At 45.4% G+C, this 17015-nt stretch overlaps 1 protein-coding gene across 1 annotated transcript in view; it reads left to right on the plus strand.

The window, feature by feature from the left end:
* Positions 1-17015, plus strand: part of LEKR1 (leucine, glutamate and lysine rich 1) — a 30189-nt gene that overhangs the window by 2621 nt on the left and 10553 nt on the right. The window contains exons 2-5 of the mRNA XM_059479408.1: positions 5906-6120; positions 9923-10042; positions 10443-10618; positions 11297-11482. Of these exons, the coding sequence (XP_059335391.1) occupies positions 5906-6120; positions 9923-10042; positions 10443-10618; positions 11297-11482 (697 nt within the window). The remainder of the gene's footprint in view (positions 1-5905; positions 6121-9922; positions 10043-10442; positions 10619-11296; positions 11483-17015) is intronic.

Raw genomic sequence — 17015 nt, forward strand, 5'->3', positions numbered from 1 at the left:
ATGGATGGATGGATGGATGGATGGATGGATGGATGGATGCTGGAGGTTGGGCTGTGGCACTCACAAAGCATCCAGGAGCAGCCTCACAGGGCAGGCTCTCATTTTCCTCTCCTTGGAGCTGCACAAGCTGCTTATCAAGGATTTATTTTAAAGGAAGTTTTAGTCCAGAGGGAAGGAGATTTCTCAGCATTTTATGGTTCTTCATGTTCTATCTATTTTGCCTCAGAGAACTGTGTAAAAACTTTTACATGTCCCTGCTTTCTTCTCTCTCCCATTCCTTCTGCTTTCATACCCTACCCCTTTCACAGCATTACATGGAAGGAGATTTCTCAGCATTTTGTGAAGGGAATGATATGAAGGGACCTTGGTTCTTCATGTTCTGATCTATTTTACCTCAGAGAACTGTGTAAAAACTTTAACTTCTTCTCTCTCTTATTCCTTCTTCTCTTCTCACACCCCTTCCACAACATTGCATTTCACATTCATTGCAAGATGGGTGCTAAATGAAAAAAACAAGAACAATAGGTGAATAAAATATCTACATATCCATTATTAAAGTTTATAGTATTCTTTTGTATTTATAGTTGCATACTTCTTGGGAACTAATTGTTAGTAAAGATGGAAATCAGTGGCTTTTAATGCCTCCTTTTAATCTATTTACATAGAGTTTCTGCAAGCAAACTCAGCCTGAGAGGTGTCACAGAGCCCAGCAGGGTACAGAAGGGAGTTAGTGTTTCCTTGACCCAATGTCATGGATGTGTATTTTTGGGGACTTCTGGTTTTATTGCTTGGTTAATGTTCTATTTTGGTTTAATTTTTCATCAAGGCTTTTGTATTTCACCTTGGTAGTTGTTTGTTGCCAGTGGTAGATGAATCAATTTTTGTGTCTTTGGACTTTAATTAAAGTTCTGTGGGAGTGGAGGGAAATAGAAGGGAAGAGGCAGCTTTGCACTGAGGATCTCCCTGAAACAGGAAACAGAACAGCAACAGAATGACCCAAGTCCTCAAGGCAGCAAACACAGTTATATTTAATTTCATATTTTATCTGAAAAAAAAAAAAAAGTTTTGTTACCATAAATCATAACATTAGTAGGGCCAAGATCCCCTGAGAGACTGGGAGTTGTGTGAGGCCAGGAGAGAGGAGCTGGGGCCGGGCAGGAAGCCTGAGCTGTTCCCCATGGGGACAGAACGTCCTGTGGCGTCCCCAGGGTATCGGGTACACCACAGGCAGCCAGGGGCACTCAGAGCCTCTGCACGTGTGCTGCAGCCTGGGCACAGTGTGGGCTCTGTGTGAGCACATCACGGCAGCCTCCCTGCTCCTGCTGTCTGCCTGCGAACCCAGCACCGGGGTTTTCCTCTGGAAGGTTCTGGAACACAGAGTTCAGCCGTGGCTGGGAGCCCACGGGACAGCACAGCTCCGTGCTTGGGACGCGCTGCAGTGGCACCAGCAGGCATTTAAAAGCAGATAAAATTCCAGTTTGTGCCCTCCAGATAAGCGTGGCAGAATGGCAGAGCCCATTTCAGCATCCTGCTGGCCCCCTGGATTCTCCTGGAGGTGATATCCCTGAGCTGCTCCAGTGCCCACGGAGGTTTCCAGCACTCCGTGTGGAATTTGTGATGTTTTGTGCTGTTGGGGTGTCAGGCTCCTGCTGTGGGGGTGCTCTGAGTGCTGGCGTGTGCTCTGCAAATTGGAGAAAATCCTGCAATGGTCTGGGTTGGAAGGGACCTTCAGGTGCCTGGCAGGGACACAGGGACACCTTCACCATCCCAGGTGGCTCCAGGCGCCAGTGTCCAGCCTGGCCTGGGCACTGCCAGGGGTTGTGTCCAGGTGGTTCAGCATCTCCACTAAGGGACACTCCCCACCCTCTCTAGGCACTACAGCCAAGCTTTTCTCATCACACCAGGGCTGTATTCTCTAAATCCAAAGATTTCTCATCACTCCAGGGCTGTATTCTCTCTATCCAAGGTTTTCTCACAAAAAAACTTTTTTTTTTTTTTGTTTTTTTTTTTTTTTTTGTTTTTTTTTGTTTTTTTTTTTTTTTGTTTGCTGGCCCTGTGCTGGTGTTTGCAGCTCTGTGAGTGTGACAATGTCAGGGTTCATTATTCTGCTTTCCTCCAGGCTGCAGTGGGTTCAGCCACCTGAGCTCCCGGTGCTGTTTCCTCTCGTGACACAGGGATTTTCCCAGGGCATGTTTTTTTTGGGTGAAGCAACCTTCTGGTTTTGCTCCCAGCCTGTTTCTCCACTGTTCATGTGTTCAAAGCAAGCACGGGATTTTTATTTTGCAACTGTGATTTTATGGGCAGGCAGCAAATAATGATGTGAGCAGTGTGGCTCAGCAGTACCATCTGTAGTGCTCTGGGGTAGATGCTGATTGAAAACTTGGCTCATAAATACACTTTGTTTCTTTTAAAAGAAGTGAAGTTTCTACTGAGACCTTTTAAAAATCTTTCTCTGACTAAGGCAAATATAAATTTCAATCTGGTACCTTATTTTGTGTACACATCAAAAAGACTCCCCTTTCTTCCTCAAAAATCAATGGTTTGAGTCATCATTTCTTTTTGTGCAGCAGGGATTGACTGGTGTGTCAGAAGAGGGACAGACGGGATGAGAAACATGAAAATAATGTGGGAGAGGAATGAAACAAAAAAGAAAGTAAAATTTGGTAATAAGGTAGAATAAATCAACATACAGAAATAATTTAAGACCACCCAGTTGCAGCATAAGGATTTTTTTTTTTTTTCTTGACTTTTATGTTTCCAGCTACAAGTTTAAATTGGACAAATACAGAGTTTTTTGGTTTTGACCAGTCCTTGCTGAAGCGATCTCAGTCCTGACAGATCTGGGGACCAAGGAGCACAGGGGGGTGTTGTGAGGAATTTCTCCATGGGAAGGGCTGTCCAGCCCGGCCCAGCTGCCCGGGGCAGTGGTGGGGTTTATCAGCCCTGTGCCTGTGGGTGCTGTGGTGAGGTGGCACTCCATGCTCTTGCAGAGCTTCTCCAAGCTGAGCAGTTTTAGGGTTCTGTGGTCAGTGATCCCTGTGCTGGGTGCTGTAACATCAAAGCCCTGCCAAATGAGAGAGGAGCTCGCTCTTCCAAACAGGATTCCAGCTCTCCATCCTGGGATGTTTGTGGGTGGAATGTGAAATTCCAGAGCAGAGGGGTGGTGGTGCACGAGCTGACACACCCTGCAGTTATTTGGTCAAGTTCAAGTGGTACAAATTCCTGTCTCATCGTTCAAAGGGCTAAAAATGGTTCAGACCACCAATTTCTTTTCTTTTTTTCCTTACAGCTTATGCTCTACAGATGAGACTGAGTCAGACAGATGTAATTTGAGTGATTAACCCTCTTGGCTCAGTCCTCCCCTTGCCTTGGTAGCTAAAGAAATCTTTGTAACCAGGGGATAATATTTCCTTCCAAAACCAACTGCAGAGTGGAAACTGTTCCCCCAGATGCTTTACAGCATCTGTGCATCACTCACAACTGTAGCTCAAAGCCTTATGGATAAATACCTTCCCAGATCAAGCACTTTGTCCTCAGCAAAACTGGTTTTTTAATTCCTAATTGATTTTTTCTGTTCACTGCTTGTCCTCAGTGCTCACTCAGGACACGTAAGTCCCCTTTCCACTCAGAGCTCTGATGGTTTCCTTTTCTATTCCTTCCAAACTGTTTTTCCCCTGTTCTTTTCCTGCTTTGAAGTTAAGATGACAGCGGTGTTTTTATCAAATGGAAACAGTGAAATATGGAATCTGAAACCATGAATTTGTGTTTAGTACACATCCTTTGTGGTTACTCAGCAATCTCACTGTTCCAGAAAAGGTAATTTGTAAGCACAAGAGCTGATGAGTTTGTTTCCTACAGATTTTGTTTAATGGTTGGTCAACTTTGGTGTCCAAGAGACAAGGCCTGGTGGAGCTTTTCTCCTGGAAAGACCATTTATTTATAAGGCTGCCAGGGGGCAGGGGTAGATGGGATATTGGAATTCCTGGGTCAGATGGGATTTTGGGAATTAGCAATTGTTCCCTGGCAGGGTGGGCAGGCCCTGGCACAGCTGGGGCTGCCCCTGGATCCCTGGCAGTGCCCAAGGCCAGGCTGGACACTGGGGCTGGAGCACCTGGGACAGTGGAAGGTGTCCCTGCCATGGCAGGGTGGGCTTTAAGGTCCCTCTTAACCCAAACCATCCTGAGATTCCATGAGAGAGGAACCTTGGATTCAGGATGGGAGATCAGGTCAGTGCCTTCCTTGCTCTATTCACTTTCATCTGGGTCCTGGTAATTTCCCAGGTACCCTGGACAGATGTGCTGGGTTTAAATTAACTGTGGCTGGCATCACTCAGCGTGTGCCAAATCCATTCCTGGTGCCAGGGAACTGTTCCATGTATTCAGGTGGATGTTTGGAAGCTGTTCAATCTGTGCACTTACTGCAGTGCTTGCAGGGTAATTATTAATGTGCAGAGCAAGGTCCTGATTTACTCAGCAGTCCCTATTCTGTGATTTTTTTACTCTGTAGCAAATACTGTAAAAATCCAACCTGATCAGGAATCCTCCCAGATTTTCATTTCACCTGAGGAATGGATGGGAAGGAGAGCACTTCCAGCTGAGCCCAGACAGGGAGTATTTGTTGTTGTATGATTTCATCTATTTTGACATTCAGTAACAAAGCTGAAAACCAAGAAGTTTTGGTACTTGCACAAGCCCTTTGCAGTTCAGCCCCCTGGTGATCCTATCTTGTTTTTGATGGGAGAAGCAGTGAAAGTTCTCAGCTGTCAGTGTGAGCAGCAGCAGTGGCTGTGCTGCACGGGGCACCGTGTCCTCCCTGATAAACCCCTCCTGTGCTCCCTGCACACTCATTTTGTCCTTTCCCACTGCCCTCATTCCAGGGCTTTGGAACTTCGGGGTGCTTGTCCTGAGGAACAGTTTCAGGTTTCCAAGCACAGACTGCAGCTGCCAGGAAAAATAAACTTGCATTTTCGGCTCCTCCAGAGCAGCTGTAACCAGGGGGATTTAAACTGGAGCAACATTAGGAAATGGGGGAATAAAGCTTGTGTAGGGCACCCTGCAACACTGTTTATATCAAGCTATATTTAAACTAAAGGTTGTTGTATGAGTCTTTAATTTATTATTTTTGAAAGCTCTTTTCTTTCCTCTCAGTAGGGTTTCTTTCTGTTTATCCCAATGTCTCAAAACATCTTTTTTTTTCTTCTGTGAAACAAAGCTTCTTAATTGGATTTAAACTGTTTGAACAGGTGCTTGCATGTTCCTTGCTTCAAGGTTAATAACCAGCTCAGTTGGAAAAGTCTGTTTTCCAGTTTAATACATGGCCTTTCCTTTGGATGAGTGTTACATGCTCTGTGTTTTGTAATCAGCCCTGAGTCCTTCATTCCTGGCAAAGGGGTTACAGATTCCACAGCACCCCAGTGCCATGGACACCTCAGCTTCACTCATCAATTATTTTTGTGAAGATTGTGGATTACCTCACTTTATTCACTCTCCCTCCTCTTGCCTCTTTCACTTGGATTTGAGTTGTGGGAAACCCAGAGAAATAACATTTATCTGGTAATCCCAGATTCATTAATGAAACAGCTTTGTAAAACACAGCATTTCACTTTCCATTAATACCTCCAACCTAACTCAGAAGTACTTCAGCATTTCAGTGAGAGTTCCCACATATCAAATTGATGTATCTTGGGAAGTTGCCAGGAAGGAAAAGTGCTGCTCTAGCTGGGGTTCATTTTGCTAATGAAGATTTTTGTCTCTATTTGCTAAAGCAATAACATCATCTCATCTCAAACGTTCCAGAGCAGCAAATGGTTTAATTGTTTGGATTTGTTATTATTTCTTAGCGTGACTGAGGGGTTTTTAGCTGAACCTGTTTCTCTGAGACACTGAAGCATTTTCTCTCTCTGCAGATGCCCCGGGACCAGACAGTGTGCAAATACTGCGGAGTCAGCTACCTGACACTCCACGAGTTCAAGGTGATGGAGGACAAAGTGAAAGCAATGGAGAAGGAGATTAAGGTTTATAAGGGAAGCCTAGAACGGGAGCAGAGGCTCCAGGCAGAGTTGCAGGCTCTTCACCACGACCTGGAGCGCTGCCGGGCTGAGAGCGAGTCCAAGACAGAAAGGTCAGAGCACATCATCTCTGGAGCCCCTGGGGCAGGGAATTTCAGCACAAAAGCAGCTTCAAATACAAATAACATTTGTCTTTCTGTTCTCAGATGGCCCATATACTCTGTAATACTTGATTTAAATCACCTTTCACAGTGTCCTGTGGAAGCAGGTTCAGAATTCCCGAGCAGTTCAGGAGTGGTCGGTGTGTGGAAGGTGAAGGAAAGGCCAGAAGCACGCAGAGGGATTTCCCCTGCACACACTCCCAAAGGGAAAAGATGAATATCTTATCATCCTGTAATAAATCTCTAATACTCCAAATGAAATTCCACGGGACTGGGAGTGCCACAGGCCTGAGGTTTGGGCTGGCTGTCTCTAAAGAATTCCCAGTGTCCTTCCCTGGCAGTCTCAGGATTCCCTCTCTGCAGGGCTGGGACAGAATCCTAAAGCAGTGAGGAACAGTTTGGGAAATGTCAGGGGCATTTTGCTCCACAAACAGGAGGTTTCAAATCCTTACAGATATCGGAAGGTCCCACTTAAAGGGGGAGTTTTGTACCATAAAACTCCAGTAATTAATGATGGACCTCAGAGCCAATTAGGACCTTCAAGTGTGTTCTTTCAGCTCATACTTACAGGATCTATATCCTTTTCCCTGCATATATTTTGGACTCTATTGTTATATTCCATTAATTGATTACAGCAGGACTATAAATAATTGATGTTTATAGTCAATTAATAAAAGATACTTTGTAAAAATGCAGTTTGCTCAAGTTTGCTACAGATGGATTGAAGCTACCAGAAACTCCTGGGTAATTTTTGGCTCATCTGACTGAAACAGACAGAAGTTTTTTTGTAAGGATGAAGTTCTAATTTTAATTATCAGCACAGTTTGATTTTTGGGATCCCCAGGAGAGGTGTTCCTTGCACGACTGCCTCACGCCAAGGGATGTAGAGCTGAAGGTGCTCTTGAGATTGGACTGAAATGCTTTGGAAACCTAATTTTTTTGGAGAATGACTCAGATACTGTTAAAAAATTAATTCATGGATTTAGTTAGGCTTTTGCTTGCTAATATTACTAATAAAAGATTCATTTTAGAGCACAAGTTCCCACGAAAGTGAACAAAATGCATTTGTCTTGTAAGTTACTTATAATGTTTCTTGCAATATCTTTTTAATTTAACCATCTTTCACCCCTTCTTCCTGATATTTAATATTTTCTGTGGTTTAATATCTATTTTTAAAGCTTGTTTGCTCCTTGTCCCTTTAAGGACCCTGGGTGGCAGCTCTGGTGGCAGTGTGTGAGCAAATGCACTGACAGCACATTCTTCTTGTGGAGGCTCATTTGCCAGAGCTAAACTTTAAATTTTCATCGAGCTGACTTTTTGTAGTGAAGCTGGAACAGTTAATAAAATTTTTATCTCTGCACTTTTCTCCCCTAAGGCTCCACTTGATTTAAAAGCTGCTGAAATCAAGTGGGATACTTGCAGTAGGTTTCCATTCCAGCCATAAATCAACCATTGTGCCTTGTTAAGAAACTTGGCTGAATGTTCCTTATCTTCTCCTTGCTGTCCTGGGCCTCTCTGACTACCTTGTGGTGAGGTATAAACTATTCAACATCTTGGCTCTGGCCAGGCTGACAAATCACTGCTCCCAGAAGCCAAACATGCCTTTTCCTCACTTTTATCTCTGCCAGACCCAGGGATTGAATCTCTTATCATTTGCAGGCTGTTTCAGGTTTCTGTTCCCTCTGGGTTCAGCTATCCCTGCTGGTACCTGTGGTTAACCTTGAAAGCACCTGGGAGTTTGCCTGTCTTTAGTTACCTTTCCTTTGGGGTCCTGGCAGGAGAAGGGGAACAGACTGCACTGATCCTACTGCTCAGCCTTATTCTGTGTTAGAATCACCTCAGTCTTGGTAATTAATTGAGTTATTATTAATTTAATTAGTGAAATTCAGCCGCACCCAGTGTAGGAAATGTAAAATAGAAGTAAAGATGTCCTCAAGTGCCACATCCACCCTTATCTTGAGCACTTGCAGGGGTGGTGACTTCACCACTGGCTGAACAGAAAATGAGCACTCCCGGCTGTGAAATGAAAGTGAGCAGCTCTGGCTCTGGGCAGCTCCCAGAGTTTCATGGCAGTGAAAACGCTGGGCTGGGGCTCTTTTGGGACAGAGTGTTCCAGGCTGCTGAGTGCCTCTGTGCTGGTGGCAGTGCCAGTGCTGCTCCGTCCCGCCAGGAGCCTGGGCAGGGATGATTGCTGGAAATGCCCGGAGAAGGGGAGCTGCTCCTCCTGCTCTGGGGTGTTCTCAGAGCTCGCTCTGGGTTCTCTGTGCTGTTCTGCCCCTGCCAGCACCGGGGTGAGTGTGTCCTGACACCTCCCACTGCCACAGAGGAGCAGCAGGGGCTGCCAGCGTGGCTGGGAATGCTCGCTGAGCTCAGCCAGTGCCCAGCATCCTCCAATGCCAGCTCCCAACCATCCACTGCACTCTCCCTTTGTGCTAAAAACCCCAGAATAACAGGTTTATAACGGTCTTGCCTTCTCCACGGGTTCTTTAGTGTGTGACTGAGCAGGAAACATCCCTTTAATGGCAGCTCTGGAACGGAAAGAGGAAGAAAATGTGCCTCTCCTTGTTTACCAGTTTCTTTTTAATCCAAAAGATCTTCAAATACTCCCTATTCCAGAACGAGAATGGAGAATGAGCATCTGGCTCTCCCTGGCTCCCAGAGTTTGGATTTGTTATTGGTCATTGATAAATCACTGATTTTTTCCTCAGCTGCAAACTGATTTGAATTCCTGTAGCTGTTTAGGGAATGGCCTTTTTCTTTTTTCTTGTGAGTGACAACAGTTCTGCTCCCAGTCACAATCCAACAGATTTTATCTCTCCCCTCCTGCTCCTCACCTCCTGGAAATTTGCAGGTTGCAATGGGTAAAATTTCCTAAAAAGGTAATGCCAGGAATGTCTTCAATTTTATTTTTTTCCCCAGGTTTCACTAAGCCCCAAAAACTTGCTTCTGGGGCTTTTTAACCCCCAGATGTTCAGTTCAGATTTTGTCAGAGCTCTGCAGATCCAGGTTCCTTAACCAGAACTGATATTTTTTTAAATGTGCATTTTGGTGCTGATCTGTGGGATAACAGTAACTAATGCACTGTCATAGTTTGGTTTAATTTTTATATATTTTCAGCAAAAATAATTCTCATTCTCTTCTGCTGTTTCAAATTGAAACCAAGTGCTTCTGCCAGCCTTTGGTTTTGTAAAATTCTTGTCTATTCAAACATTACTTATTTACTTGTGGCAATGAGTCACCAGGAGACAAATAGATCATTTTCTCTGTGTGAGCAGTAGGTGTTGAAAGCTGAACCAGGGGCTGGTTTTTAACAGTTGCTTGTCACTGGAGTGGTATTTTTGGGGCTGGAAGCTGCTTTAGGATGGTTATCTGCAGAAAACAGCTGGGGCTGATGTGCTGTGTGGGATTGTTCCTCACATGTGCCACAGGAAGGGAACTGGATTCTGCTCTTTTATTCCTGTGCAGCTCCATTCATTTCCTGACAGTTATGGGAGCAAGTGCTGAATTGTTGAAAGAGCAATGTTTAAACTGTTTATTTACACTGGGGTAGCTGTGCCTGAAAAACAAACTGGTGCTGCAAGGAAAAGTTCCCAAGGTAAATGTTAGAGGTGAAGAACACCTCGGGGATGGTTCTGGAGGTGTTTGCTGTGCCTGAGGCCGGCACAGGGCTGGCTCCTGCCTGGGAAAGCTGAAACCCAGGCTGGAGGTTGATTATTGCTGCAAACAACTCTGATTATTTTATTTACGTCTCTAGGATAAAAACCCTGACAGTGGAGCTGAAAACCAAGCAGGAGGAGATGAAAACTGTGAAAGCTGATTTGCAGTATTTCCAGGAGGAGAAGGAAGCTGCCTACAAGCAGTCACAGGTGCTCAGGTGAGAACCCAGAAAGAAATGCTGATGTTGGAAATGCTCTACTTCTTACATAAATATTGTTTATAAAGACTCACCATAAACCTGGGCATACAGTCATTTAAACACGATTACCCTGATTTCTCAATTAAAAGTGATTATACAGCTTCCTATACTGGATTTTGAAATGATGAAACAAACCCAGTTTTCTTCATTTTTGTAGAAAAGCTCTAAACATTTAGATGGGGAAACTAATAATACATATATTCAACACAGAACACATTTCATACACTGAATTATTGTAACTCAATGCGGTATAAATTACCAGATAATGGGAACATAGTTGTCAAGCCTAGTCTAATTCCCAAGTTTTGCTTATAGAATAATTTATAAATATACATCTGGTACGTTTTCTTTCTTGCAGAACTACCTTGGAGCACCATTGCTCCACGCTGAGCAAGGCTGTCTCACTGTTCCCTTTCATTAGGAGTGAATTGGACAGTATTAAAGAGGTCATCTCCACCAACATGGAGAGCTTTGCTGCCATGAAGGAGGAAATTTTTCGGCAAATCAAAGCCATGAGCAAAGAGGCTCTGACAGGTAAAGCAAGAGAAAAAAGGATCCTCCAGGGATCCAGCATCCCTGTGGGAGCTGCTGGAGTGTCCTGCAGTGCTGCCCCCCAGACTGGACAGGCTGCACCCCTTCCCTTCCAGCTGGCTGGGAGGGCAAGTGAAGAAAAAGGGGAAAACAATGAAGGAGGTGGAATGCAGTCCTGCTGTTAATTGTCCATCTTAAGCAGAACATCAAGCTCTGAGGGTAAAATTCAAAGAATTGGTCTCAATCCCCAGAGAGCTGCAGTGTCCATGTGGCACGGGGAGGTTCCTGTGTCCTCAGGGTTCCTCTCTCGCTGGGCTCGTTCCTTGCCTGCTGCAGGCTGTGTCCTGCAGGCATCCTCAGCCTCAGAGGGACCCAGACATTTCAAGGCTTCTTTTCTGGAGTATTCCTTGTTGTGTTTGTTGTAGTGCTCCCAATATACAGAGGATCTGTGTGGAAACAGGAGTGGAGCCTTTCTTATGCAGGCTCTGTATCCCTCACCCAACATTTCCTCCTTCAGACTAGTGCCACACCAGGAATATCACACCCATCCTCAAACCCAGCTTTCCACATCAAAACTATTTAGCCCCACTTCTTTTTGCTGGCCTGTGAATGCCATTTAAATGATGTTCATGATTAACATGAAATAGCAGCAGTCTGCATGGGTTTGTTTTGCCTCCTCAGAAATACCCAAATTGAACCAAAGATTGGCAAAATCCCAGCGGGAGAACGAGTGCCTGCAGGAGAAGGTGAAGCACCTCACGGAGGTGGCTGACACAGTTGAGCTGAAAACTCAGCAGCTCCAAACTTCCCTCCAGCAGGGCAACGAGCTCCAGAGCCGCTGCCGTGAGCTGCAGAAGGAAACTCTGGGTAAGGGAAGCTCTTTTCTTTTCCAGCCAAAGTCCCAGGGGGAAAAAATGGTTTTAAAAGCACCAGAGTTGTGTTGATGGTCACTTCACTGCTCCTTCAGCACCTCTGGAGACAGCAGGTGTGAGATCCCATCCCTGAGTCACCATCCCTTAGCATGGACATGTCACTCATTATTAGATTGTAATAACAGAATGATATCTTATTATTGAATTATTTATTGTTATAACAATACTGCTCGAAAGCTCCAGCAGCAACACCTTCTGTCTCTGTAGAAATTATAAGGAGCAATGGACATAAAACCTCATCAGGTGATCTTTCACACTCTGAAATACATCACGACATCAAACACTTGTATTGCTCTGTTTATGTGATAGGAAAACTGCCCTAAGCTGAGGTTCCCTTTCCCCTCTGTTTGCTCCAGAGGTTGCTGCAAACAATGGGTTCAGGGTTTGTTCATGGGCACGGCAAACAAACACTTCCATTTTCAGCTTTGCCCCCTTTAACTCCATGTACAATTGCCTGTTCTTATCTCAAAAGAGAGGTTTTCACAGTCTCTATTTTATTACATTTTTTAAAGGTTGTTCAATGTGTTCTGTATTTTGAGAGGGCCTGCATGGCTTCTTGGGTCTTCTGAAAACCTGAATTTGCTTCCCTGAACTGGCATGTTGCATCAGCCCATCACAATTAATTATCACAGAATTCTGGGGTGGTTTGGGTTGGGAGGGACCTTGAAGCTCATCCCATTCCTCCCCCTGCCAGGGGCAGGGACACCTTCCACTGTCCCAGGCTGAAAATTTGCAGTGAATAGAAAACAATTGAGATTTTATGGAGAAAACACAGCTAAAAACACAGCTGATTCCATATATGGAATTCATACAGAATATTAGGACCCTGCAAAATCTTAATGATGAGTAAAAATACCATCTGAGCTGGTTGATGTTTTATGGGAGGCATTTTAAGATTGATTAATAAAATGTAGCAGTCACTTGCTAATAAATGAGTTATTAAGGAGCAGTAAAATGTTTGATGTGGGCATCCAGAAGGAGTTTCAAGGCAGGAAAGCTGCTGGCTCAGGCATTTGGGTTCCACCCTTCCTGAATGGATCAGTAAAACACAAATCCAGCAGGATTTCAAGGGGTCTGGCTCTAGGGAACACGTTGCTGGATCAGGGTAATAAACCCAGTTAATGCACTGCTGATAAAAATGTTCTCTTTGAAATACCAAACAAGGTTTTTTCACAGAACAATCATTAAATATGAAATGAGTTTGTTTGCCATTATATTAAAATAAATGAGTGGGAGCAAACATCTTACTGGAAATCAGTTCCAGGGAGTGGATTTGTCCTGTCAAAGTGGGGTGTGGAAATCAGCCACATCCTGAGTGTCCATGCTTTGGGGGGAGCTGGGGGTTTTGCCTTATTTTGCTTTTTTTCCTCCCACAAACTACTCCAAAGTCCCTCTTTGAAATAATTTGACACTCCAGAAATAATAAAAAAACTACCAGGATTTATGATTTATGTGTTTTTAAAGGATTTTCCTTTCTTCAACCAATATTTTCAGGATTCTTGTATTGGATATTTCTCACAGAATTGCAAAGTCACAATTATTTCACACCGCAGCAGGCATTTGCAAGAGCAGGGGCCAAGCAGTTGTTCCTGCTGTTGTTTTTTGATCTCATGCTTGTGAGGCTTTCTGGAGATCCCCTTTGTGGGGGATTTGTGGGATCAGCTGGATTCCTGGCTTCAAGGCACTTTTCAGCCTCACCCAGTCGAGGGAGGTGACAGGTCCTGACAAATGCTCAGCACAGGGTAAGGTCTGCTGGGTAATTGTTTAATCAATCAGACTCCCCAAATCAAAAATCAATAATGGTGATAATGTGTCTGTGTTCTTAGTGCTGGCTCCTGAAAGATTTCTGCTTTCATTTTATTACCAGCTAGATCCTTTACTTCATCACAAATCAAAAAATCGTTTTTCTTCCCCAAAGTCCTTGTGGCTTTTCTTTAGCTCATGACAGCTCTGGCCTTGCTCTGGGTGGAAATTGCTGGTGATGCTCAAAAAAATCAGAATTTTCGGTCTTTGGCTGCTCCTGCTCCCAGTCTAAACCTGGTGGTCTGCTGCCATGATGAGGCTGATGAGAGATGATGGAAAACTGCAGGTGGAGAGGGAAATGTTAGCATTCTTCATGGAAAGGAGGGAAATGTTAGCACTTCTCATGGAAAGGAGGGAAATGTTAGCATTCCTCATGGAAAGGAGAGGGATGTTATCCCTCCTTGTGGAAAGGAGGTGTTTTCATCTCCTGGAGTGTCTTTAATGGCACTTTAAAAACCACTTTGAAGACATGGCACTGAATGGGATTTAATGTCCCTTCCCACCCAAACCACAATTCTGTATTAAAGGATGTGTCTTTATTGTATTTTGTTTTGTCTGCTTGGCCTAAACACTGAGGGTAAAAAATGATCCCCAAGGAAAATTAAGGTCAGAATCTCCATCTTTTCCCTGTTTAGTTTTTCCAGTATTTCACACCAACGTTAATGTGTAGGAGAAGCAGGTCTGTAGGAATTGTGACATATCCCAATTAGCTTGGCCTCAAACAGGCAGGAATAGAGGCAGAAAATCCAGGCTTTAGAGCCAGTCCTTTGATGCTGGGGTGTGAACTCTGGCCGTGGATGAGCAAATCCAATCCTTGTGAGTGCAGGCATGCTTGTCCTGTGTCTCTGGGGGCGTGGGAGGGGAGCAGCCTCTGCCAGAATAACATTTTTTCCCTACTTAAGGATTTTGTCATGTTTGCATGGTTGCAGTTGTTGGTTTATGCTGTTGGGGCTGCCCTTGGTCTGTACCACTCAGAACTATTTAGAATCTGGTCCCTTTTGCTGCTTTCTCTGCTGGTTTTGTGTCTGAAGGTGGAAGGATGAGGCAGAGGGCCCTGGAGCCCAGCCTGGCCCTGCTCAGCAGCACATGCTGGGGCAGATGAACCCCAGCCACTCCTCCCCTGGCAGCTCTGGGTGCTTTGGACACTTCTGATGGCACTGGTGAGGTCTCCTGAAAGGATCCAAATCTGGAGTCCATCCCTGGGCTCTTTCCAGACTTTTGTGAGTCACAATTTAAAAGAAGGACTTTGTTGTGTAGACAAAAAAAAAAAATTATCTTAGAGAACACAGGACATGAGCTATTACAAATACAAAGAATTAGTTCTGTTCTGTGCAGGGCCTTGGGGTGTTACTTCACTGCTTTGGTCTCCTTAGGAACACGTGGTGAGGCAATGTTTTCCTGCTCTGACACTGTCATTTTTCATGCATGTATTTCATATTTCTCACAGACTGCCTGCTATGCTCCTTAAATAAATGTACTGGCAACTATCTGTGTTCAGTGTACATCTGAGTTTGCCTGGAATTGGTGTTCTGAGAAAAATATTTTTGCCCCCTTTGGCGCAGCTGATTGGCCAAATTCAGGGCCCATACAAGGGTTAGCTATGAAGTAATTTTTAAATAATTGCTACAAGTTCCTATTTCCCAGAATCCAAGGGAAATCCAGCACGAGGGGCTGGGTTCCAACCTGCCTTGGCCCAGGGTCTGTGTGCTCTCTGTCCAGTTCCTGCTCCATCTTCAGCCCCCAGTGGGTGCCAGGCTGGGCCCAGAGGAGGCTGGAGGGTCCCAGCCCTGCTGGGGATGGCAGATGGATGGCTCTGAGCTCAGGCTGGGGCTGCTCCATCCCTGCAGGTGCCCCAGGCCAGGCTGGATCAGTGGGGACAGTGCCATGTGTCCCTGCCATGGCTGGGATGGGATTTAATGTCCCTCCTACCCAAACCAATCTGGATTCCATGATCTGTTTGAGCAGTGCTTATGAACCTCCCCATGAAGTCTTAACTTCAGGGAAATAATCTTCTTTTTTGTACACATGTATGAAACGTTGAGCATTTATTTAGATTACCCCCAAATTGTCAGCAATTATATTGGGTGGGATTTTGTAGGTTTTGCAGGAAAAGCAGAAAATTACCCAGCTCTACCGCGTGTGCCTGTGCTCCAGCCTGGCTGGGAATCTGTTAGGAATTAGCTGTGGAGCTGATGGCTTCCCGAGTGGCTGCTTACCCAACGTGCTGCTGGTTATTATTTTGATTTTTCACAGAAAGCTTTGCCAGTTGTTGCTGTTTCCAGGCAGGATCTGGGGCACCGTGCCCTCGGATGCAAACTGGGTGGTTCAATTCCTGCAAGGCAGCTGTGGGCAGGCTCTGCTGCCTGTTTCACACTCGCCAGGGGCTGCAGTGCTGCAATCTGCCCAGGGAAGAGGAAACAGCCCCAGTTTGCTGTGTTTCTGTTTCTGTGGTTCAGCAGGTCCTCGTGCCCGGTCAGGCTGTGTCCCCCAGCCCCTGTCCTTGTCACACACAGCTCACAGGGGTTACTGGAAGGTCTGTGACTCTGCTGAGAGCCATTCTGAGTCACAGCAATGGGTAAAACTCAACAGGAATAGTGAAACTGAGATGGGTCTGGCCTGCTGAATCTCTGAGACGTGGTGGTTGTTGCACACTGAGCCCAGTATCACTATTACAGTGTGTGAGCTCTTTCTGTTGGCTTTGCATGTTTTATTTTCATTACCAGAGAACATTTTTACATAAGGGTTTGAATACATTTTCCTCTATTCAGCAGGTTTGCAGCACAAGTTTCCCTTTGTATTGCCATTCTCCCTATTAATTGCCTGATTTTTACCATGGTTCTCGCTGGAATCTGCCTCCATGGGTGTGGGACTCTCTGCTCACCAGCTGCCATTGGCTTTGGTGGGAATTCTCTCTAGAGAAGATTGCAGAAACTATTTGTGTAATTAAATCCATCTCTTCCCTCATGAAAAACTCCTGTCCATGCTCAGTGAGCGTGAAAACTTCTGGGAACAAATGGAGTGAAAGAGGAAACAGCTTTGAGAGAGACCACCCAAAGCACAGAACAAACCCAGCACCATCCCTCTCCTTTTCCTTTATTCCAGAATTGTGTCCACACTCCCACACCGAGGGAGAAGCAAAAAGACCACAGTTATTAATCATTGGCAGAAATCTTTTAAAATAACAATTTTAAAAAAGGTCAGAAAGAGTTGTTTGGGAAGATCTTCCCCACAGCAGCCTGTGAGGATGAGCAGAGGGTTCTGCTCCTTCTGGTGTCCACCCACACCGACGTGGGCTTCGTGTGTTTGCACAGGGGCACGTTCCTGCTGCAGGGCTGCTGCTCCCAGGCTGCGCTCACGTCTGCAGGGCAGCTGCAGCCACAGCTTCTGCCTGCAGCAGGAATTCTGGCAGGCTCTGGGGGAATGGGGGCTGGCAAAGGGCAGGGCATGGCAGGGCATGGCAGGGCATGGCAGGGCACCGCAGGGCCTGGTGCGTGCGCGGGGAGCTGGGCCCCCATTGTCACAGCCTGGAGCTCTGCCCGCCTCAGCCCGTGGCAGTGACGGCGCCTGAGCGCTCTGCCACAGGTGCATCAGCAAAAATGATTGGTTTGTTTGTTGTTTGGTTTGTTTTGGCACCCACAGCAGGCAGTGGAGAAGCTGCTTCTACA

Source organism: Ammospiza nelsoni, chromosome 10 (assembly GCF_027579445.1).
Source record: "Ammospiza nelsoni isolate bAmmNel1 chromosome 10, bAmmNel1.pri, whole genome shotgun sequence".
In the NCBI taxonomy this organism is placed as follows: Eukaryota; Metazoa; Chordata; class Aves; order Passeriformes; family Passerellidae; genus Ammospiza; species Ammospiza nelsoni.